Source organism: Mustela lutreola, chromosome 6 (genome assembly GCF_030435805.1).
Source record: "Mustela lutreola isolate mMusLut2 chromosome 6, mMusLut2.pri, whole genome shotgun sequence".
Lineage (NCBI taxonomy): Eukaryota > Metazoa > Chordata > Mammalia > Carnivora > Mustelidae > Mustela > Mustela lutreola.
In genome coordinates, this window is record NC_081295.1 from 104,301,981 (window position 1) to 104,326,312 (window position 24,332).

General features: G+C 38.6%; 1 protein-coding gene across 1 annotated transcript; it reads left to right on the top strand.

The window, feature by feature from the left end:
* Positions 1-14,941: 14,941 nt before the first annotated feature.
* Positions 14,942-15,934, top strand: LOC131834139 (cytochrome c). The gene has a single exon (XM_059178341.1). The coding sequence runs from the start codon at positions 15,011-15,013 to the stop codon at positions 15,326-15,328; it is 318 nt and encodes a 105-aa protein (XP_059034324.1). The 5' UTR covers positions 14,942-15,010; the 3' UTR covers positions 15,329-15,934.
* Positions 15,935-24,332: the final 8,398 nt, after the last annotated feature.

Genomic DNA, 24,332 nt, shown 5'->3' on the forward strand with positions numbered 1-24,332 from the left:
GTATCAAAATCCTAGATTTCAGAATGTACTACAAAGCTGTATTAATCAAGACAGTGTGGTACTGGCACAAAAACAGACACATAGATCAAAAGAACAGAATAGAGTCCAGAAATAAACCCGCACCTATATGATCAATATAGAAGGAGGCAAGAATATGCAATTGGAAAAAGAGTCACTTCAATGAGTCATGTTGGGAAAACTGGTCAGTTATAAGCTAAGGAATGAAATCAGACCACTTTCTTAGCCATACACAAAATCAACCCAAAATAGGTTAAAGTCATAAATGTGAGACCTGAAACCATAAAAATCCTAAAAGAGAACATAGACAGTAATTTCTTTGACATCAGCTGAAGCAACATTTTTCTTTTTAAAAAATATTTTATTTATTTATTTGAGAGAGTTAGAGAGAGAGCACAAGTAGGCAGAGCAGCAGGCAGTGGGAGAGAGAGAAGCAGGTTTTCTGACGAGCAGGGAGCCCGATGCGGGGCTTGGTCCTAGGACCCTGGGATCATGACCTGAGCCAAAGGCAGCCACTTAATTGACTGAGCCACTCAGGGGCCCCAGAAGCACGTTTTCTAGATAATGTCTGCTATAATGAGGAAAACAAAACCCAAAATAAACTTGGGCTATAGCAAAATAAAAAGCTTCTGTACAGCAAAGGAAAGGAAAAATCAACAAAACAGACAACCTACTGAATGGGAGAAGATAATTGCAAAGGATAATATCCAATAAAAGTTTAGAATCTTAAATATATGAAGAACTTACACAATTCAACACCAAAAACCCCCAAAATCCAATTTAAAAATGGTCAGAGGTCATGAACGATTATTTCTCCAAAGAAGACATATAGATTGTTAACAGACACATGAAAAGATGTTCAATATTATTCATCATCAGGGAAATTCACATCAAAACCACAAGGAGATATCACCTCATACCCATTGGGATGGCTAAAATAAAAAACACAAGAAACAGCAGGTCTTGGTGAGGATGTGGAGAAAAAGGGACCCTCTTGCATTGTTGGTGGGAATACAAACTGGTGTAGCCATTGTGGAAAAGAATAAGGAGGTTCCTCAAAAAATTAAAAATACAACTAACATATTGTCCAGTATTGTCCAGTAATTCTACTACTGGATATTCACCCAAAGGAAATGAAATGAAAAATGAAAAATGAATAAATGAAAAAGATATATGCCTCCATATGTTTATTGCACCATTATTTATAATAGTGAAAATATTGAAACAACCTCATTATCCATCAACAGATGAATGGATACGGAAGATGTGGTGTATGTATAAATAATGGAACATTACTCAGCCTTAAAAAGGAATGAAATCTTGCACTTTGCAACAATATGGACAGACCCAGAGGATATAATGCTCAATGAAATAGGTCAGTCAGAGAAAGACAAATACCATATGATTTCACTCATATGTGGAATTTAATAAATACAACAAAGCAAGAGGAAAAAAACCACTCATTTAAAAAATTATTTATTTGAGAGAATGAGCAGAGAGTGTGAATGGGGGCAGGGGTAGGGGTGGAGAGGGAGAGAGAGAATCCCAAAAAGTCTCCCTGGAGCTATGTGTGGGGCTTGATCCCATGACCCTGGGAAAATGACCTGAGCAGAAATCAAGAGTCAGATGCCCAATCAACTTAGCCATACAGGTGCCCCAACTCTTAAATATAGAGAAAAAACTGGTGATCACAAGAAGGGAGATGGGTGGGTGGAAGGGTGAAATAGGTGAAGGGGATTAAGAGTACACTTATTGTGATGAGCACTGAGGTTTTTTTGCAGAATTGGTAAATCCCCATATTGTACATCTGAAACTAATATAACACTGTATGTTAATTATACTGGAATTTTTAGAAATTAATTAATTTTCAAAAAGACTATTCTAGTCTAGAAATCTGTGTTATTCCCATTAGGATTCCTGGAAAGTCTTTCTTTCTTTTTTTTTTTTTTTTTAAATTTTTTATTTTTTATAAACATATATTTTTATCCCCAGGGGTACAGGTCTGTGAATCACCAGGTTTACACACTTCACAGCACTCACCAAATCACATACCCTCCCCAATGTCCATAATCCCACCCCCTTCTCCCAAACCCCCTCCCCCCGGCAACCCTCAGTTTGTTTTGTGAGATTAAGAGTCACTTATGGTTTGTCTCCCTCCCAATCCCATCTTCTTTCATTTATTCTTCTTCTACCCACTTAAGCCTCCATGTTGTATCACCACTTCCTCATATCAGGGAGATCATATGATAGTTGTCTTTCTCTGCTTGACTTATTTCGCTAAGCATGATACGCTCTAGTTCCATCCATGTTGTTGCAAATGGCAAGATTTCATTTCTTTTGATGGCTGCATAGTATTCCATTGTGTATATATACCACATCTTCTTGATCCATTCATCTGTTGATGGACATCTAGGTTCTTTCCATAGTTTGGCTATTGTGGACATTGCTGCTATAAACATTCGGGTGCATGTGCCCCTTTGGATCACTACATTTGTATCTTTAGGGTAAATACCCAATAGTGCAATTGCTGGGTCATAGGGCAGTTCTATTTTCAACATTTTGAGGAACCTCCATGCTGTTTTCCAGAGTGGCTGCACCAGCTTGCATTCCCACCAACAGTGTAGGAGGGTTCCCCTTTCTCCGCATCCTCGCCAGCATCTGTCATTTCCTGACTTGTTGATTTTAGCCATTCTGATTGGTGTGAGGTGATATCTCATTGTGGTTTTCATTTGTATTTCCCTGATGCCGAGTGATATGGAGCACTTTTTCATGTGTCTGTTGGCCATCTGGATGTCTTCTTTGCAGAAATGTCTGTTCATGTCCTCTGCCCATTTCTTGATTGGATTATTTGTTCTTTGGGTGTTGAGTTTGCTAAGTTCTTTATAGATTCTGGACACTAGTCCTTTATCTGATATGTCGTTTGCAAATATCTTCTCCCATTCTGTCAGATGTCTTTTGATTTTGTTAACTGTTTCCTTTGCTGTGCAAAAGCTTTTGATCTTGATGAAATCCCAGTAGTTCATTTTTTCCCTTGCTTCCCTTGCCTTTTGCGTTGTTCCTAGGAAGATGTTGCTGCGGCTGAGGTCGAAGAGGTTGCTGCCCGTGTTCTCCTCAAGGATTTTGATGGATTCCTTTCGTACATTGAGGTCCTTCATCCATTTTGAGTCTATTTTTGTGTGTGGTGTAAGGGAATGGTCCAATTTCATTTTTCTGCATGTGGCTGTCCAATTTTCCCAGCACCATTTATTGAAAAGGCTGTCTTTTTTCCATTGGACATTCTTTCCTGCTTTGTCGAAGATTAGTTGACCATAGATTTGAGGGTCTATTTCTGGGCTCTCTATTCTGTTCCATTGATCTATGTGTCTGTTTTTGCGCCAGTACCATGCTGTCTTGATGATGACAGCTTTGTAATAGAGCCTGAAGTCCGGAATTGTGATGCCACCAACGTTGGCTTTCTTTTTCAATATCCCTTTGGCTATTCGAGGTCTTTTCTGGTTCCATATAAATTTTAGCATTATTTGTTCCATTTCTTTGAAAAAGATGGATGGTACTTTGATAGGAATTGCATTAAATGTGTAGATTGCTTTAGGTAGCATAGACATTTTCACAATATTTATTCTTCCAATCCAGGAGCATGGCACATTTTTCCATTTCTTTGTGTCTTCCTCAATTTCTTTCATGAGTACTTTATAGTTTTCTGAGTATAGATTCTGTGCCTCTTTGGTTAGGTTTATTCCTAGGTATCTTATGGTTTTGGATGCAATTGTAAATGGGATTGACTCCTTAATATCTCTTTCTTCTGTCTTGCTGTTGGTGTAGAGAAATGCAACTGATTTCTGTGCATTGATTTTATATCCTGACACTTTACTGAATTCCTGTATAAGTTCTAGCAGTTTTGGAGTGGAGTCTTTTGGGTTTTCCACATAAAGTATCATATCATCTGCGAAGAGTGATAATTTGACTTCTTCTTTGCCGATTTGGATGCCTTTAATTTCCTTTTGTTGTCTGATTGCTGAGGCTAGGACCTCTAGTACGATGTTGAATAGCAGTGGTGATAATGGACATCCCTGCCGTGTTCCTGACCTTAGCGGAAAAGCTTTCAGTTTTTCTCCATTGAGAATGATATTTGCGGTGGGTTTTTCATAGATGGCTTTGATGATATTGAGGTATGTGCCCTCTATCCCTACACTTTGAAGAGTTTTGATCAGGAACGGATGTTGTACTTTGTCAAATGCTTTTTAAGCATCTATTGAGAGTATCATATGGTTCTTGTTCTTTCTTTTATTGATGTGTTGTATCACATTGACTGATTTGCAGATGTTGAACCAACCTTGCAGCCCTGGAATAAATCCCACTTGGTCGTGGTGAATAATCCTTTTAATGTACTGTTGAATCCTATTGGCTAGTATTTTGTTGAGTATTTTCGCATCTGTGTTCATCAAGGATATCGGTCTATAGCTCTCTTTTTTGGTGGGATCCTTGTCTGGTTTTGGGATCAAGGTGATGCTGGCCTCATAAAATGAGTTTGGAAGTTTTCCTTCCATTTCTATTTTTTGGAACAGTTTCAGGAGAATAGGAATTAGTTCTTCTTTAAATGTTTGGTAGAATTCCCCCGGGAAGCCGTCTGGCCCTGGGCTTTTGTTTGTTTGGAGATTTTTAATGACTGTTTCAATCTCCTTTCTGGTTATGGGTCTGTTCAGGCTTTCTATTTCTTCCTGGCTCAGTTGTGGTAGTTTATATGTTTCTAGGAATGCATCCATTTCTTCCAGATTGTCAAATTTATTGCCGTAGAGTTGCTCATAGTATGTTCTTATAATAGTTTGTATTTCTTTGGTGTTAGTTGTGATCTCTCCTCTTTCATTCATGATTTTATTTATTTGGGTCCTTTCTCTTTTCTTTTTGATAAGTCGGGCCAGGGGTTTATCAATTTTATTAATTCTTTCAAAGAACCAGCTCCTACTTTCGTTGATTTGTTCTATTGTTTTTTTGGTTTCTATTTCATTGATTTCTGCTCTGATCTTTATGATTTCTCTTCTCCTGCTGGGCTTAGGGTTTCTTTCTTGTTCTTTCTCCAGCTCCTTTAGGTGTGTACCTGAGACCTTTCTTGTTTCTTGAGGAAGGCTTGTACCGCTATATATTTTCCTCTCAGGACTGCCTTTGTTGTGTCCCACAGATTTTGAACCGTTGTATTTTCATTATCATTTGTTTCCATGATTTTTTTCAATTCTTCTTTAATTTCCCGGTTGACCCATTCATTCTTTAGAAGGATACTGTTTAGTCTCCATGTATTTGGGTTCTTTCCAAACTTCCTTTTGTGGTTGAGTTCTAGCTTTAGAGCATTGTGGTCTGAAAATATGCAGGGAATGATCCCAATCTTTTGATACCGGTTGAGTCCTGATTTAGGACCGAGGATGTGATCTATTCTGGAGAATGTTCCATGTGCACTAGAGAAGAATGTGTATTCTGTTGCTTTGGGATGAAATATTCTGAATATATCTGTGATGTCCATCTGGTCCAGTGTGTCGTTTAAGGCCTTTATTTCCTTGCTGATCTTTTGCTTGGATGACCTGTCCATTTCAGTGAGGGGAGTGTTAAAGTCCCCTACTATTATTGTATTATTGTTGATGTGTTTCTTTGATTTTGTTATTAATTGGTTTATATAGTTGGCTGCTCCCACATTGGGGGCATAGATATTTAAAATTGTTAAATCTTCTTGTTGGACAGACCCATTGAGTATGATATAGTGTCCTTCCTCATCTCTTATTATAGTCTTTGGCTTAAAATCTAATTGATCTGATATAAGGATTGCCACTCCTGCTTTCTTCTGATGTCCATTAGCATGGTAAATTCTTTTCCACCCCCTCACTTTAAATCTGGAGGTGTCTTCGGGCTTAAAATGTGTTTCTTGGAGGCAACATATAGATGGGTTTTGTTTTTTTATCCATTCTGATACCCTGTGTCTTTGGACAGGGGCATTTAGCCCATTCACATTCAGGGTAAGTATTGAGAGATATGAATTTAGTGCCATTGTATTGCCTGTAAGGTGACTGTTACTGTATATGGTCTCTGTTCCTTTCTGATCTACCACTTGTAGGCTCTCTCTTTGCTTAGAGGACCCCTTTCAATATTTCCTGTAGAGCTGGTTTGGTATTTGCAAATTCTTTCAGTTGTTGTTTGTCCTGGAAGCTTTTAATCTCTCCTTCTATTTTCAATGATAGCCTAGCTGGATATAGTATTCTTGGCTGCATGTTTTTCTCGTTTAGTGCTCTGAAAATATCATGCCAGCTCTTTCTGGCCTGCCAGGTCTCTGTGGATAAGTCAGCTGCCAATCTAATATTTTTACCATTGTATGTTACAGACTTCTTTTCCCGGGCTGCTTTCAGGATTTTCTCTTTGTCATTGAGACTTGTAAATTTTACTATTAGGTGATGGGGTGTGGTCCTATTCTTATTGATTTTGAGGGGCGTTTTCTGAACCTCCTGAATTTTGATGCTCGTTCCCTTTGCCATATTGGGGAAATTCTCCCCAATAATTCTCTCCAGTATACCTTCTGCTCCCCTCTCACTTTCTTCTTCTTCTGGAATCCCAATTATTCTAATGTTGTTTCGTCTTATGGTGTCACTTATCTCTCGAATTCTCCCCTCGTGGTCCAGTAGCTGTTTGTCCCTCTTTTGCTCAGCTTCTTTATTCTCTGTCATTTGGTCTTCTATATCACTAATTCTTTCTTCTGCCTCATTTATCCTAGCAGTTAGAGCCTCCATTTTTGATTGCACCTCATTAATAGCTTTTTTGATTTCAACTTGGTTAGATTTTAGTTCTTTTATTTCTCCAGAAAGGGCTTTTATATCTCTCGAGAGGGTTTCTCTAATATCTTCCATGCCTTTTTCGAGCCTGGCTAGAACCTTGAGAATTGTCATTCTGAACTCTAGATCTGACATATTACCGATGTCTGTATTGATTAGGTCCCTAGCCTTCGGTACTGCCTCTTGTTCTTTTTTTTGTGTTGAATTTTTACGTCTTGTCATTTTGTCCAGATAAGAGTAAATGAAGGGGCAAGTAAAATACTAAAAGGGTGGCAACAACCCCAGGAAAATATGCTTTAACCAAATTAGAAGAGATCCAAAATCGTGAGTGGGGAGAAAGGGGATAAAAAGAGGTTGAAAAAGGAAGAAGGAAAAAAAAAAAACAAAAAGAAAAGAAAAAAAAAAGAAAAGAATTTTAAAAAAAAGAATACACCTAAGAAAAATGTAAAAAAGAAAATATATATATATTAGATAAACTAGTATAAAATCGTTAAAAAAGAAAAAGGTAACAGTTAAAAAAAATTTTACCCGAAGGCGAGGAAAAAAAAAAATGAAAAAGAAAAAATTAAATTAACTGCAAGACTAAAAAAAATCACAGGAAAAAAACCATGAGTTCCGTGCTTGGCTTTCTCCTCCTCTGGAATTCTGCTGCTCTCCTTGGTATTGAAACCGCACTCCTTGGTAGGTGAACTTGGTCTTGGCTGGATTTCTTGTTGATCTTCTGGGGGAGGGGCCTGTTGTAGTGATTCTCAAGTGTCTTTGCCCCAGGCGGAATTACACCGCCCTTACCCGGGGCCGGGGTGAGTAATCCGCTTGGGTTTGCTTTCAGGAGCTTTTGTTCCCTGAGCGCTTTCTGTAGAGTTCCAGAGGACGGGAATACAAATGGCAGCCTCCTGGTCTCCGGCCCGGAGGAGCCAAGAGCCCAGGGCCGCACTCCTCAGTGCGCGCTCAGAGAACCGCGCCCAGTTACTCCCGTCTGCCTGACCTCCGGCCGCGCTCCGAGCTCACCGAGCCTGCGACCGGTTCAAGGTAACACGGAGCTGTGAGCTTACCGTCGGCTCTGTCTCTGTAGCCGGCTTTCCCGTTCCAATACCCGCAAGCTCTGCGACACTCAGACACCCCCGATCCTTCTGTGACCCTGTGGGACCTGAGGCCACGCTGACCCCGCGTGGGCTTCGCCCCGGTTTAGCCTCTGGAGCGATGTCCCTCAGCGGAACAGACTTTTAAAAGTCCTGATTTTGTGCACGGTTGCTCCGCTGCTTGCCGGGAGCCGGCCCCTCCCCCCAGGGTCTATCTTCCCGTCGCTTTGGATTCACTTCTCCGCCGGTCCTACCTTTCAGAAAGTGGTTGTTTTTCTGTTTCCAGAATTGCTGTTCTTCTTCTCTTTGATCTGCCGATGGATTTTCAGGTGTTTGCAATCTTTAGATAAGCTATCTAGCTGATCTCCGGCTAGCTGAAGCAGTCTCAGCTTGCTACTTCTCCGCCATCTTGACTCCTCCCCCCCCCTAGAAAGTCTTTCTGCACCTCTGTTTATGATACTGATCAGTCAAGAATGGATGTGCTAATACAATTCAGACTATCCTGCAAATGGCAAATGGTGTGAGTCAGGATGAACTGGTTTTCTACTCAGCAGTAACCCCCTCTCTGGTTTCCTTTCCACCTGTTTTTCCGTAGTCTCTTTGATCCTCCTTGTTGCTATCAGCACGTTTTCCTCCTAGATACAAATCTGTGTCTAGCTCATGCTTGCAAACCTCTCAGTTCCCAACTGTTGCCCATAGGATTTAATTCTAAATTCCTTTGTCAGATATATCAGAACATTCACACATTGGTCTCAACACTGTTCACCTCTTTTCTTCCTGGCCACTCTTGTCCTATGCCCATATATTTCAGCTTCAGTCACTTTTAAGCACTTATTGAAACAGCAATGGCCTTCACTCTGCCTTCACTGAAACTGTTCCTTCAGCCTAGAAATGTTATTTGCCCTTTACTATCTCAGAAATGCTCATAATTCTATAACCTTCTCAAAGACTGTGTAGCCTTCTGTGGAACGTTCCCCACAAATGCTTGCAATGCTCCTATAGCCTTCCCTGGATCATCCCTCCCTTCTTGCAGTGGGTTCATCATTCCATCTGGCATTCTCAGCCCTCAATGCATGTTGCCTCTCCACTACTCAGAGAATAAAAGTTATCTTTGGTTTCCTGAGGGTAAGGGCTACGTTTTTCATCTTTCTATTCCCAGCTCCAACCCTAGAGTCTGGCATTTTACTTAATGAGTGAATGAATTTATTTCAGGTTTGCAATTTATAGGCATGCTGTGGGAAGTGCAACTTCTAAAACTGAGCTTGTGTGAACTTTTTTTTAAGGTGATAGCTTTTAAAAGACACAGGGTTCTTATGAGGTTCTTCTACTACACTCAGACAAGGGCGCATTGGAATTAGGTTTCATAGACTCCCATATTTATGAGACTTTATGTTAAGGCAAGTCTCTGGTCAAGAGATGCTCAACACCTGTAATCATAGGATGTTAGAACTGGAAGGATCTTACAGAAGTCTAATGTCTTCTAACTCTAATGTCAACTAATCAAATGGGGTAAATGGAGGTTGGGAAAGGTTGAGCAATGTAACACAACAAGCTAGTATAAGAAAGAAAATTTGAACCAATTCTCCTCCCATTTCCTGATGCCAGACTATTCACTGCTCTTTATATCCAGACCTAGCTCCTCTGTGGCACTTTCTTTACTGCTCTTCAAGCACAGGGGAGGCAGAAAAAGGGGATGGACATATTACAATTCTCTTACTTCAAATTAAAGTAATTGGACATTGAAGGAAAATTGACTATGTTTTGTTTTTTTTTTTTTTTTTTTTCCAAATTCAGGGTCTTAATTACAGCAGCCTGATTCCTTTCCTACTTCTCTACTTGGTGACTCATTCCAGTTGTTTACTTAGTTCGAGTGCCTGGGGGAGAACCTAAGCCTTTCTCCTATACCTCCTTTAACCCTCTGATTCTCACATGTGTCTTCTATGATTTTGCCTTTTCTCTGTTCTAAACTACTCCTTGTTCCTTTAGCAATTAGGCATCACAGAATCAATTATTTAATGTCCTTTTTCTAATGTTTGCTCAGGAAAGGTCATTGCATTAGAGTTTTAAGGAGGAAAGATGCAAGGGAAATCACATCCTGTGTAACTCTCACATTGAGTATTCATGCACAAACATTTATATGTACAGATATTTTTAAAAAGAAGTATTGTCCATGCCAGCAAGTGGGTAGATGAAATATGAAATAAAAGCAGGAAGGGGTGGTGTTGAATTAGATGAACTCTAAAGATATTTCCAGGGAAAAATTCTATGCTTCTTTCAGTGAAGGAATCCAGTGAGAAAAAGCCTAAGTTTTCTTTTTTTTTTTTTTAAAGATTTTATTTGTTTATTTGACAGACAGAGATCACAAGTAGGCAGAGAGTCAGGCAGAGAGAGAGAGAGAGAGAGAGAGGGAAGCAGGCTCCCTGCTGAGCAGAGAGCCTAATGTGGGGCTCGATCCCAGGACCCTGAGATTATGACCTGAGCCGAAGGCAGCGGCTTAACCCACTGAGCCACCCAGGCGCCCCAAGCCCAAGTTTTCACTATAGCTGTTTCATTGCTTCTCCTAGTAAATAGGAAATAAGAACTAAGAAAACCACATTTAACTTTTCTTTTGAGTGTAGGGACTTTGGATACCCACCAGTATGAGCATGACAATGCCTGTCAGTCTCTCTCACACATCTCTTATAAATATAGGCAGTGGTTATTTGTTAGCATGTTATAAAGGCCTTCATTGAGAAGCTTGCTCTTTGGTGTCTGCCATAGAGAAATCCCTATGCAGTGAATCCATATGCAGCACTCCTCATGAAGTCAAAACATGCATAACACCCACTATGATCCTAGCTCTTCTTGGACCTCATCAGAACCCAACATTATAAGCAAATGAACACATTTCCAGAATGTAGATCCCAGTGTCCAAAACAGTGTCATAATTGAATTTACTTTAATGATAAGATAAATGGTACAAAATAAACAATAATTATGATTAAACATAGCTATTTTGTCTAAATTGGCTAAGTGTTTAAAGTTTTCAAAAGAAAAAGAGGAAAAAAGTCAACTATAAGGATATGAAATAGTTCAGTAATTTACACAGGATTACACATTTGATAAACATTTATAGAAATTAGAAATAGCATACTGAAGTGTCCTTTAAAGGTTTAACAATATTGACATGTCCTTTAAAGATTTAATAATAGCCTTATAAAAGATTATACATGAAAATTGTTAAAAAAATTTAAAATTCCAGAGATCAGGAGAAATTGGATCAAGAGAGTGACATCCTAAATTTACCTACTTCCAGAAAGGAAGCAACACATGGAATAATTCCCCTCTGAAAGAAATTGAAAAACTAGCTGAGTGGCTCCCACACATTAGGCAAATGAGAAAAGAATCCACACTGAAATATGTAAGAGGAGCTGGGACACAATCTCAGTATAAACCTATCCCATGTTGTGGCAACACACAATTGGTAGGGAACTCATGACTCGCAGCTTCTCCCTGAGTAGTGAAGTGTTTGACATACAGCTATGCCCAAACTTTTGACACTTCCACCTGAGAGGTAGGCCCCTAAAACATGTAGCTCTGAAAGCCAATGGGACCTATATTCATGAGACCCACAAGATTATCACAAACTAAAAAAAAGATCTTAACCTTGTGAGGACTCACTATGACTATATTAACTCAGGGCTTAGTGAAGAAGTAGCAGACTGAAACTCCCAGTCTTTCTACAAAAGAGGCCTATTTGCTTATCTTAAAAGTTTTTTTTTTTTAAGATTTTATTTATTTATTTGACAGAGAGAGATCACAAGTAGACAGAGAGGCAGGCAGAGAGAGAGAGAGAGAGGGAAGCAGACTCCCTGCTGAGCAGAGAGCCCGATGCGGGACTGGATCCCAGGACCCTGAGATCAGGACCCAAGCCAAAGGCAGCGGCTTAACCCACTGAGCCACCCAGGTGCCCCTCTTAAAAGTTCTTAAACTGAATTTAACACACATGTAGGAGTTGACTACAATAATCTCCAGAGACTGGGGTGTGGGGGTAGCAGTGGGTACCATCTTTGTACTCTCCTTCCATCTTGCTCCAGATTGCTGGTGTCTCTTAGAAAAGTACTTGTGCACATGTCTGTCTCCCCAGCTATTGTGGCTGCCACTCAGGGGACACATTTCTTGATCACCAGGTTCTGGTAGCCAAGGTTTTACATTTATGGGATCCACAGGACTATAACAAAGAAACAGCTCTTAAACAGCTATCCTGTCAGGGAACAACAGAAGCAGCAGACTGAAACACTCAATCTTTCCATATTTGCAGATTTAAAAACCTGCGGCCTGAGGAACATGCTTCTAATTTAACACCTATTTAAGGTCTGACTGAGATCCTCCCCAGGGAACATGCAGGCCAGTGGTAACAGTTTCCACAGCTAAATCATTCTTAATGGTGCAGCTTTTCCTCCAAAGCTCCAATATTGGGAGCAAGAAAAGGACATTCACTCTCACTACTTTACTCAACATATTGCTGGAAGTCCTAAGAAGAAGAGACAAGGGAGTGTGTAGCTGGCTCAGTTGGTAAAGTGTGCCACTCTTGATCCCTGGGTTATCATTTCAAGGCCCATATTAGGCATGGAGCCTACTTAAAATAAAATGACAACAAAAGAAATAAAAGGCATCCAAATTGGTAATGAAGAGGTAAAGCCCACTATTTGTAGATGATATGATATTATATATAGAAAACCCTAAAGATGTCACCAAAAAATTACTAGAACCAAAAAATGAATTCAGTTAAGTCACAGAATATGAGAGTAATATACAGAAATATGTTGCATTTCTATCACTAAAAGAATCAGAGATAAATATAATTTTAATACTAAAAATTTCAGTAATATTAGATAATGAAAATCCTATTTATAATTCTATCTAAAAGGATAAAATGCCTAGGAATAAATTGACCCAAGAAAGTGAAAGATCTATACTCTAAAATCTATAAGACATTGACAGATGACACAAAGGAAAGATATACCATATTCATGGATTGTAGGAATTAATTGTTTTTAAAATGTCCATATTACCCAAAACAATCTACAGATTCAGTGAAATCCTTATTAAAACACCAATATCATTTAAAATTATTTATTTATTTGAGAGTGTGAGAGAGAGATAACAAGCAGAAGAAGGGGGAGAGGGAGATACAGACCCCCTACTGAGCAGGGATCCCAACACCGGCCCAATCCCAGGACCCTAAGATCCATGATCTGCTGAAGGCAGATCTTAACTTAACTGACTGAGCACTCCACCAGGCACTCCACTAATAGCATTTTTTACCCCCATAGACTGGAACAAATAACCATACGATTTCTTTGGAACCACAAAAGATCTCAAATAACCAAAGCAATCTTGAGAAAAATGCTGGAGGTGTCACAATCCCAGATTTCAAGATGTAGTACAAAGCTATGGTAATCAAAGTCTATGGTACTAACACAAAAATAGACACATAGAACAAGAGAACAGAATAGAGAGACAAGAAATAACCTCATACTTGTATGTTCAATTAATCTACAACAAAAGGAAGCAAAACTATACTGTGGGGAAGAGACAGTTTCTTCAACAAATGGTGTTGGGAATACTGTATAGCTACATACAAAAGAATGAAACTGGGCTATTTTATTTCACCATACACAAAAATAAATTCAAAATGGATTAAAGACCTAAATATAAGACCTGAAACCTTAAAACTCTGGAGAGAAAACATAGGGAATAATCTCTTGGACATCACTTGTAAGAACACATTTATGCATATGTCTCCTGAAGCAAGGATAACAAAAGTAAAGATAAAATATTGGGATAGTTTGTAGATTATAACATCTTTTGCATAGCAAAGGAAACCATCAACAAAATGAAAAGGCAACCTGGTTAATGGGAGAATATATTTATAAATGATATATATGATAAGGGCTTGATATCTAAAATATACAAAAAATTTTATATAACTCAACACCAGGGAAACAAATAATCTGATTAAAATGGGCAGAGAACCCAAACAGACATTTTTTTCAAGAAGAAATACATATGGCTAAGACGTGAAAAGATGCTCAGCATCACTCATCATCAGGGAAATGCAAATCCAAACTACAATAACATATCAGCTCACATCTGTTGGAATAACTAGGATAAAAAAGATAAGAAATAACAAATGTTGGAATTATGTGGAGAAAAAGGAACCCTTGTGCACTGTTGATGGGAATGTAAATTGGTGTAATAACTGTGAAAACAGTATGGAGAGTCCTCAAAAAATTAAAAACAGAAATACTATATGATCCAGTAATTCTACTACTGGGAAAGATACATTCACCCCTATGTTTATTACAACATTATTTACAATAGCCAAGATATGGAAGCAATTGAAGTGTCCATCAATAGATGAATGGATAAAGAGGTCTCTTTCTTTCTCTCTCTCTCACACACACACACACACACACACACACACAATGGAATCTTTGAACCATATAAAAAAATGAGAGCTTGATATTTGGAACTACATGGGTGGACCTAGAGGGTATTATGCTAATTCAACTAAGACAGAGAAAGATAAATACCTGTGATTTTACATATATGTGGAAAATAGAAAACAAAACAAGCAAATAAAAATACAGACTCAAATACAAGAGAACACCTGGCAATTGCCAGAAGGTAGGTTGGAGGGGGGGATGGATAAAATAAAGAGGAGTAAGAAGTACAAACTTCCAGTTATAAAATACATAAGTTGGAGATGAAAATTACATATTAGGGAATATGGTCAATAATACTGTAATAACATAATATGGTGACAGATGGTGATTACATTTATCATGGTTAACACTGAATAATGTATATTATTCATATACATATTCTCTATGCTGTACTCCAACTTACATATTTTACAACTGGACGTTTGCATATCTGAAACTAATATAACTTTGTATATCAATTGTATTTTGATACCAAAAAACCCCTACAACAATGGGTGGAGGATGTGAGTTGACCTTTTTCCAGAGAAGACATAAAAATGGACAACAAGGTTAGAGAGCGGGACGTCCGGTTTGTGAGCGGACACCTTCGTTTCGCGCGCTACGAAAGAGCGATTTAAAAATGGGTGATGTTGAGAAGGGCAAGAAGATTTTTGTTCAGAAGTGTGCCCAGTGCCATACCGTGGAAAAGGGAGGCAAGCACAAGACTGGGCCAAATCTCCATGGTTTATTTGGCCGAAAGACCGGTCAGGCCCCTGGATTTTCTTACACGGATGCCAACAAAAATAAAGGCATCACCTGGGGAGAGGAGACACTGATGGAGTATTTGGAGAATCCCAAGAAGTACATCCCTGGGACAAAAATGATCTTTGCTGGCATTAAGAAGACAGGGGAAAGAGCAGACTTGATAGCTTATCTCAAAAAAGCTACTAAGGAGTAATAATTGGCCATTGCCTTATTTATTGCAAAACAAAAATGTTTCATGACTTTTTTTTATGTGTTCAATTGATCTCATACACCAGAATTCAGATCATGAATGGCTGATAGAATATTTCTTTTGGACAGTCCTGACATAAATAAGGTTGGCTTGTGGTTAAATGAATATGATCAGCTTTTTGAACTTTGATAGTAATTCTGGTTCAGCAAGTGCTGTCAGTTTTCCCCTTTTAAAAATATGATCGGAATTGATTAGTAATGTTCAACTTTTCACAGAGGTGGTAAATGCCATCTCTAAACTTATAGGAGATTGGTTTTATATTTAGATTTATATAACTGGTTATATTAATATATTTAAATACTGAGGAAATCCCTTCACTGTCTCAGAACCAGCAAGATTGAGCTGTGTTTCAGGTTGTGTTCATTAGCCTGTTACAGGCAAGGGTTGAAGATAAGCTGGCAGTGTCCACTTTTTTTTTTTTTTTCTTAACTATGCCAATTTAATTAAAATTTCCTGCATCTAAAATGTTGCCTTTTGCTTAATGAAAGGCATTTTAGTGTGGTTTATGTATAATATTAAATAAAGAGTTATTTAACACTTCTCATTTTATAGATGATCTAAGGTCAGATGCTTTTAAAATTCAGTGTGACAGGATATAGCAGCAGACATGGCTTGTGAATTATCTACTAAGTCAGACTAAGTTATAATTCAGGATTGTCTTCTAAATAGCTATTCAGAGAGACAACTGTGGAAATACCATATATGTATGATTGGTAATGGTCCTTTTGCCAACTCGTTAGAAGGGTTAAAATGGGAGATACATCATCAGCACAAATTTGTAAATTATGTGATAAGGCTTAAGATAATTAAAAACAATCACAAAAAAAAATGGACAACAGGTACATAAAAATGTGATCAACATCATTAATCATCAGGGAAATGCCAATCAAAACCACAGTAAGATGCTAAGTTAAATAAGTCAGAAAGAGAAAGACAAATACCATAAGATCTCACTTATATACTGAATCTAACCTCCCACCATCCTGCCAAACCCCGAACTCATGGATATGGTGAACAGATTGGTTTGTTGCCAGATGGGGGTGGGGAATGGGCAACAAGGGCAAAGATGGCCAAAGGTACAAACTTCCAGTTATAAAATAAATAAGTTATGGGAACACAATGTACAGCATGGTGATGATAGTCAGTAATACTGTGCTGTATATTTGAAAGTTCCAAGAGTAAATCTTAAATGTTCTCATCACAAGAAAAAAAAATTTATGGGGGGAGGAGTCAAGATGGCAGAGAAGTAGCAGGCTGAGACTACATCATGTAGCAGGAGATCAGCTAGATAGCTTATCAAGCGATTGAAAACACCTACAAATCCAATGGGAGATAGAAGAGAAGAAGAACAGCAATTCTTGAAACAGAAAATTGACCACTTTCTGAAAGGTAGGAAGGCGGAGAAGTGAATCCAAAGCAATGGGAAGATAGACCTCAGGGCAAGGGGCTGGCTCCTGGCAAACGGCAGAGAAATGGAGCTCAAAATCAGGATTTTTAAAAGTCTGCTCCACTGAGGAACATCGCTCCAGAAGCTAAACCAGAGTGAAGCCCATGCAGGGCCAGCGTGGCCCCAGGTCCCGCAGGGTCACAGAAGGATTTGGGGTGGCTGAGTGTCACAGAGCTCGCAGGTATTAGACCGGGGAAGCTGGCTACAGAGACAGAGCCAAGGGGTGAGCTCTGAGCTCAGGTTTACCTTGAACCGGTCGCAGGCTGGGTGAGCTTGGAGCTCAGCCAGAAGCCAGGGAGACAGGAGTGATTGGGCTCTTTTCTCTGAGGGTACACTGAGGAGTGGGGCCCCGAGCTCTTGGGTCCTCCAGGCCAGAGACTGGGAGGCCGCCATTTTCATTCCCGTCCTCTGGAACTCTATGGAAAGTGTTCAGGGGACAAAAGCTCCCGAAAGCAAACCTGAGCAGATTACTTAGCCTGGACCCTGGTAAGGGCGGTGCAATTCCGCCTCTGGCAAAGGCACTTGAGAATCACTACCACAGGCCCCTCCCCCAGGAGATCAACAAGAAATCCAGCCAAGACAAAGTTCACCTACCAAGGAGAGCAGCAGAATTCCAGTGGAGGAGAAAGCAAAGCATGGAACTCATGGCTTTCTCCCCATGGTTCTTTAGTCTTGCAGTTAATTTAATTTTTTAAAATTTTTTTCTTCTGCTAATTTTTTTTAACTTTTACCCTTTTCTTTTTAAACATTTTAAAACTAGTTTATCATATATATATATATATATATATATTCTTTATTTGTTTTCTTTTCTTAATTTTTTTTTCTGAACTTCTTTTTATCCCCTTTCTCCCTCCCACGATTTGGGGTCTCTTCTGATTTGGTTAAAGTGCATTTTCCTGGGGTCTTTGCCACCCTTTCAGTATTTTATTTGCTCCTTCATATACTCTTATCTGGACAAAATGACAAGGCGGAAAAACTCACCACAAAAAAAGAACAAGAGGCAGTACTGAAGGCTAGGGACCTAATCAATACAGACATTGGTAATATGTCAGATCTAGAGTTCAGAATGACGATTCTCAAGGTTCTAGCTGGGCTCAAAAAAGTCATGGAAGATATTAGAGAAACCCTCTCTGGAGAGAAAAAAGCCCTTTCTGAAGAAATAAAAGAACTAAAATCTAACCAAGTAGAAATCAAAAAAGCTACTAATGAGGTGCAATAAAAATGGAGGCTCTTACTGCTAGGATAAATGAGGCAGAAGAAAGAATTAGTGATAGAGAAGACCAAATGATAGAGAATAAAGAAGCTGAGCAAAAGAGGGACAAACAGCTACTGGACCACGAGGGGAGAATTTGAGAGATAAGTGACACCATAAGACGAAACAACATTAGAATAATTGGGATCCCAGAAGAAGAAGAAAGAGAGAGGGGAGCAGAAGGTATATTGGAGAGAATTATTGGAGAGAATTTCCCTAATATGGCAAAGGGAACAAGCATCAAAATGCAGGAGTTGCAGAGAACCCCCCTCAAAATCAACAAGAATAGGTCCACACCCCGTCACCTAATAGTAAAATTTACAAGTCTTAGCGACAAAGAGAAAATCCTGAAAGCAGCCTGGGACAAGAAGTCTGTAACATACAATGGTAAAAATATTAGATTGGCAGCAGACTTATCCACAGAGACCTGGCAGGCCAGAAACAACTGGCATGATATATTCAGAGTACTAAATGAGAAAAACATGCAGCCAAGAATACGATGTCCAGCTAGGCTATCATTGAAAACAGAATGAGAGAGAAAAAGCTTCCAGGACAAACAAAAGCTGAAAGAATTTGCAAACACCAAACCAGCTCTACAGAAAATATTGAAAGGGATCCTCTAAGCAAAGAGAGACCCTAAAAGTAGTAGATCAAAAAGGAACAGAGACAATATACAGTAATAGTCACCTTACAGGCAATACAATGGCACTAAATTCATATCTCTCAATAGTTACCCTGAATGTAAATGGGCTAAATGCCACAATTAAAAGACACAGGGTATCAGAATGGATGAAAAAAAAAAAAACCATCAATATGTTGCCTACAAGAAACTCATTTTAGACCCGAAGACACCACCAGATTTAAAGTGAGGGGGTGGAAAACAATTTACCATGCTAATGGACATCAGAAGAAAGCTGGGGTGGCAATCCTTATATCAGATCAATTAAATTTTAAGCCAAAGACTATAATAAGAGATAAGGAAGGGCACTATATCATACTCAAAGGGTTTGTCCAACAAGGAGACCTAACAATTTTAAATATCTATGCTCCTAACATGGGAGCAGCCAACTATATAAACCAATTAATAACAAAATCAAAGAAACACATCGACAATAATGTAATAATAGTATGGGGACTTTAACACCCCCCCTCACGGAAATGGACAGATCATCCAAGCAAAAGATCAACAAGGAAATAAGGTCTTAAATGACACACTGGATCAGATGGACACACAGATATATTCAGAACATTCCATCCCAAAGCAACACAACATCATTCTTCTCTAGTGCACATGGAATATTCTCCAGAATAGATCACATCCTGGGTCATAAATCAGGTCTCAACTGGTATCAAAAGATTGGGATCACTCCCTGCATATTTTCAGACCACAACACTTTGAAACTAGAACTCAATCACAAGAGGAAATTGGGAAAGAACACAAATACATGGAGACTAAACAGCATCCTTCTAAAGAATGAATGGGTCAACCAGGAAATTATGGAAGAATTGAAAAAATTCATGAAAACAAATGATAATGAAAACACAACAGTTCAAAATCTGTGGGACACAGCAAAGGCAGTCCTGAGAGTAAAATATATAGTGATACAAGCCTTTCTCAAGAAACAAGAAAGATCTTAAATATACAACCTAACCCTACACCTAAAGGAGCTGGAGAAAGAACAACAAAGAAAGCTTAAACCCAGAAGGAGAAGAAAAATCATAAAGATCAGAGCAGAAATCAATGAAATAGAAACCAAAAAAAACAATAGAACAAATCAACGAAACTAGGAGCTGGTTCTTTGAAAGAATTAATAAAATTGATAACCCCCTGGCCAGACTTATCAAAAAGAAAAGATAAAGGACCCAAATTAATAAAATCATGAATGAAAGAGGAGAGATCACAACTAACACCAAAGAAATACAAACAATTATAAGAACATACTATGAGCAACTCTATGCCAATAAATTTAACAATCTGGTAGAAATGGATGCATTCCTAGAGACATATAAACTACCACAACTGAACCAGGAAGAAATAGAAAACCTGAACAGACCCATAACCAGTAAGGAGATTGAAACAGTCATCAAAAATCTCCAAACAAACAAAAGCCCAGAACCAGATGGCTTCCCAGGGGAATTCTACCAAACATTCAAAGAAGAACTAATTCCTATTCTGAAACTGTTCCAAAAAATAGAAATGGAAGGAAAACTTCCAAACTCATTTTATGAGGCCAGCATCACCTTAATCCCAAAACCAGACAAGGATCCCATCAAAAAAGAGAGCTATAGACCAATATCCTTGATGAACACAGATGCGAAAATTCTCACCAAAATACTAGCCAATAGAATTCAACAGTACATTAAAAGGATTATTCACCATGACCAAGTGGTGCAAGGTTGGTTCAACATCCGCAAATCAATCAATGTGATACAACACATTAATAAAAGAAAGAACAAGAACCATATGATACTCTCAATAGATGCTAAAAAAGCATTTGACAAAGTACAGCATCCCTTCCTGATCAAAACTCTTAAAAGTGTAGGGATAGAGAGCACACACCTCAATATTATCAAAGCCACCTATGAAAAATCCACCGCAAATATCATTCTCAATGGAGAAAAACTGAAAGCTTTTCTGCTGAGGTCAAGAACACAGCAGGGATGTCCATTATCACCACTGCTATTCAACATAGAAGTCCTAGCCTCAGCAATCAGACAACAAAAGGAAATTAAAGGTATCCAAATCGACAAAGAAGAAGTCAAACTATCACTCTTCGCAGATGATATGATACTTTATATGGAAACCCAAAAGGCTCCACTCCAAAACTGCTAGAACTTGTAGAGGAATTTAGTAAAGTGTCCGGATATAAAATCAATGCACAAAAATCAGTTGCATCTCTACACCAACAACAAGACAGAAGAAAGAGAAATTAAGGAGTCAGTCCCATTTACAACTGCACCCCAAACCATAAGATACCTAGGAATAAACTAAATCAAAGAGGCTAAGAATCTATACACAGAAAACTATAAAGTACTCATGAAAGAAATTGAGGAAGACACAAAGAAATGGAAAAATGTTCCATCCTCGTGGATTGGAAGAACAAATACTGTGAAAATGTCTATGCTACCTAAAGCAATCTACACATTTAATGCAATACCTATCAAAGTCCCACCCATTTTTTTCAAAGAAATGGAACAAATAATCCTAAAATTTATATGGAACCAGAAAAGACCTCGAATAGCCAAAGGAATATTGAAAAAGAAAGCCTAAGTTGGTGGCATCACAATTCCAGACTTCAAGCTCTATTACAAAGCTGTCGTAATCAAGACAGCATGGTACTGGCACAAAAACAGACACATAGATCAATGGAACAGAATAGAGAGTCCAGAAATAGACCCTCAAGTCTATGGTCAACTGATCTTCGACAAAGTAGGAAAGAATGTCCAATGGAAAAAAGACAGCCTCTTCACCAAATGGTGTTGGGAAAATTGGACAGCCACACGCAGAACAATGAAACTGGACCATTTGCTTACACCACACACAAAAATAAACTCCAAATGGATGAAGGACCTCAGTGTGATAAAGGAATCCATCAAAATCCTTAAGGAGAACACAGGCAGCAGCCTCTTCCACCTCAGCTGCAGCAACTTCTTCCTAGGAACATCACCACAGGCAATAGAAGCAAGGGCAAAAATGAACTATTGAGATTTCATCAAGAACAAAAGTTTTTGCATAGCAAAGGAAACAGTCAACAAAACCAAAGGACAACTGACAGAATGGGAGAAGGTATTTGCAAATGACATATCAGATAAAGGGCTAGTGTCCAAAATCTATAAAGAACTTAGCCAACTCAACACCCAAAGAACAAATAATCCAATCAAGAAATGGGCAGAGGACATGAACAGACATTTCTGCAAAGAAGACATCCAGATGACCAACAGACACATGAAAAAGTGCTCCATATCACTCGGCATCAGGGAAATACAAATCAAAACCACAATGAGATACCACCTCACACCAGTCAGAATGTCTAAAATTAACAAGTCAGGAAATGACAGATGCTGGTGAGGATGCGGAGAAAGGGGAACCCTCCTACACTGTTGGTGGGAATGCAAGCTGGTGCAACCATTCTGGAAAACAGCATGGAAGTTCCTCAAAAAGTTGAAAATAGAACTACCCTATGACCTAGCAATTGCACTACTGGGTATTTACCCTAAAGATACAAATGTAGCGATCCAAAGGGGCACGTGCACCCGAATGTTTATAGCAGCTATGTCTACAATAGCCAAACTATGGAAAGAACGTAGATGTCCATCAACAGATGAATGGATAAAGAAGAAGAGGTATATATATACAATGGAATACTATGCAGCCATCAAAAGAAATGAAATCTTGCCATTTGCGATGATGTGGATGGAACTAGAGGATATCATGCTTAGTGAAGTAAGTCAATCGGAGAAAGACAACTATCATATGATCTCCCTGATATGAAGAAGTGGAGATGCAATGTGCGGGGCTAGGGGGTAGGAGAAGAATAAATAAGATGCGATTGGGAGGGAGACCAATCATAAGTGACTCTTAATCTTACACAAAACAAACTGAGGGTTGCTGGGGAGAGGGGGGTCGGTAGAAGGGTTATGGACATTGGGGAGGGTATGTGCTATGGTGAGTGCTGTGAAGTGTGTAAACCTGGCGATTCACAGACCTGTACCCCTGGGGATAAAAATACATTATATGTTTATTAAAAAATTTAAAAAAATAGGGAAAAAAAAGAAACAAAATTTAGAACTATGTGTGGTGATAGATATTAACTAGACTTACTGTGGTGATCATTTTGCAATATATACAAATATTGAATAAGTATGTTGTATAGCTCAAAATATAATGTTGTTTGTCAATTATACCTCAACAAAAAGAACCACAATGAAATCTCTCCTCATATCAGAATATAGCTATTATTAAAAAAAAACCCCAAGAAATAACAATTGTTAGTGAAGATGTAGAGAAAGGGAACCCCCCTCCACTGTTGGCGGGAATGTAAGTTGGTACGGCCACTGTGGAAGACAGAATAGTGATTACTCAAAAATTTAAAATTGAACTAAAAATTAAAAATAGAAAGGACATACCAACAATTCTACTTCTGGGTATTTCTTTGAAGAAAGAAAATCACCTATCTTGAAAAGATATTTGCACCCTCATATTGCAGTCTTCTTCAAAACAGCCAAGACATAGAAGCAACCTTTATGTCCATCAAAAAATAAAGGGAGAAAGATGTGGTGCATACCCACGATGGAGTATTATTTGGCTGTAAGAGGGAAATTTTGACATTTGCAACAACATTGATGAAACTCAAGGTTTTATGCTAAATGAAATGTCAGAAGGAGAAAGACAAATACCATATAATCTCACTTAAATGTGGAATCTCAAAATACTGAACTAATAGATACAGAGAACAGATGGGTTGTTGCCAGAAGGGAGATGTAGGAGGTGAGCAAAATAGGTGAAAGTTGTCAGAAGGAACAAGCTTCCAGTTATAAGATAAGCAAGTCCTGGGTATGTAAACCACAGCATGGTTATTATGGTTAAAATATTGTATCATAGGTATGGAAGTAGCTTAGGGAGCAAATCTTAAAAATTGTCATCACTAGAAAAATATTTTAACTATGTGAGGTAATGGATGTTAACCTATTGTGGTAATTATCTCACAATATATACATATATCAAATCATGTTTTTATTGTAATGATCAAATTATTTTCAGCAAAAATTGAAACAGAGCATGTGAAAAATTGTAAAGATATTCAAAAGAGGTCAGAATTTCAACAATCTCTTTATTTGATTTGAACATCAGGTGGATGGGATTTAAGAAGAACAGGCTTGACTTAGCATTCCTGGAAAATACATTCCAGCATACAGTCTGGAAGCTACAAATGCCCCCTTTCCTATTTCCCTTAAAGGATGACACCTGGAAATCTTCACCAACTGCTGTATGCTCTATCTACTTGTACCTACCCACACTCCAAGGAAATGCTTTTACCACTACACTGAGAAATGCATCAGGCATGAATTCCAATTCCTCTACTTCCAACTACAGGATTAAGGATTCTCCTAGCCATCCATTCCTTTCCCTCTGCTATCTCAGAAAATGAAATGCCTTCCTGTTCAAGATTAAGTAAGAGCTAAATAGGGAGGCAAGGAATGTGGGAAGTGTATGCTTGCCAGAAGTAACAGCATGTAAGATGGTCTGG

What these genes read in the sequence shown, in the direction of transcription:
- LOC131834139 (XM_059178341.1), top strand. Translation starts at nt 15,011, where the DNA reads ATGGGTGATGTTGAGAAGGGCAAGAAGATTTTTGTTCAGAAGTGTGCC.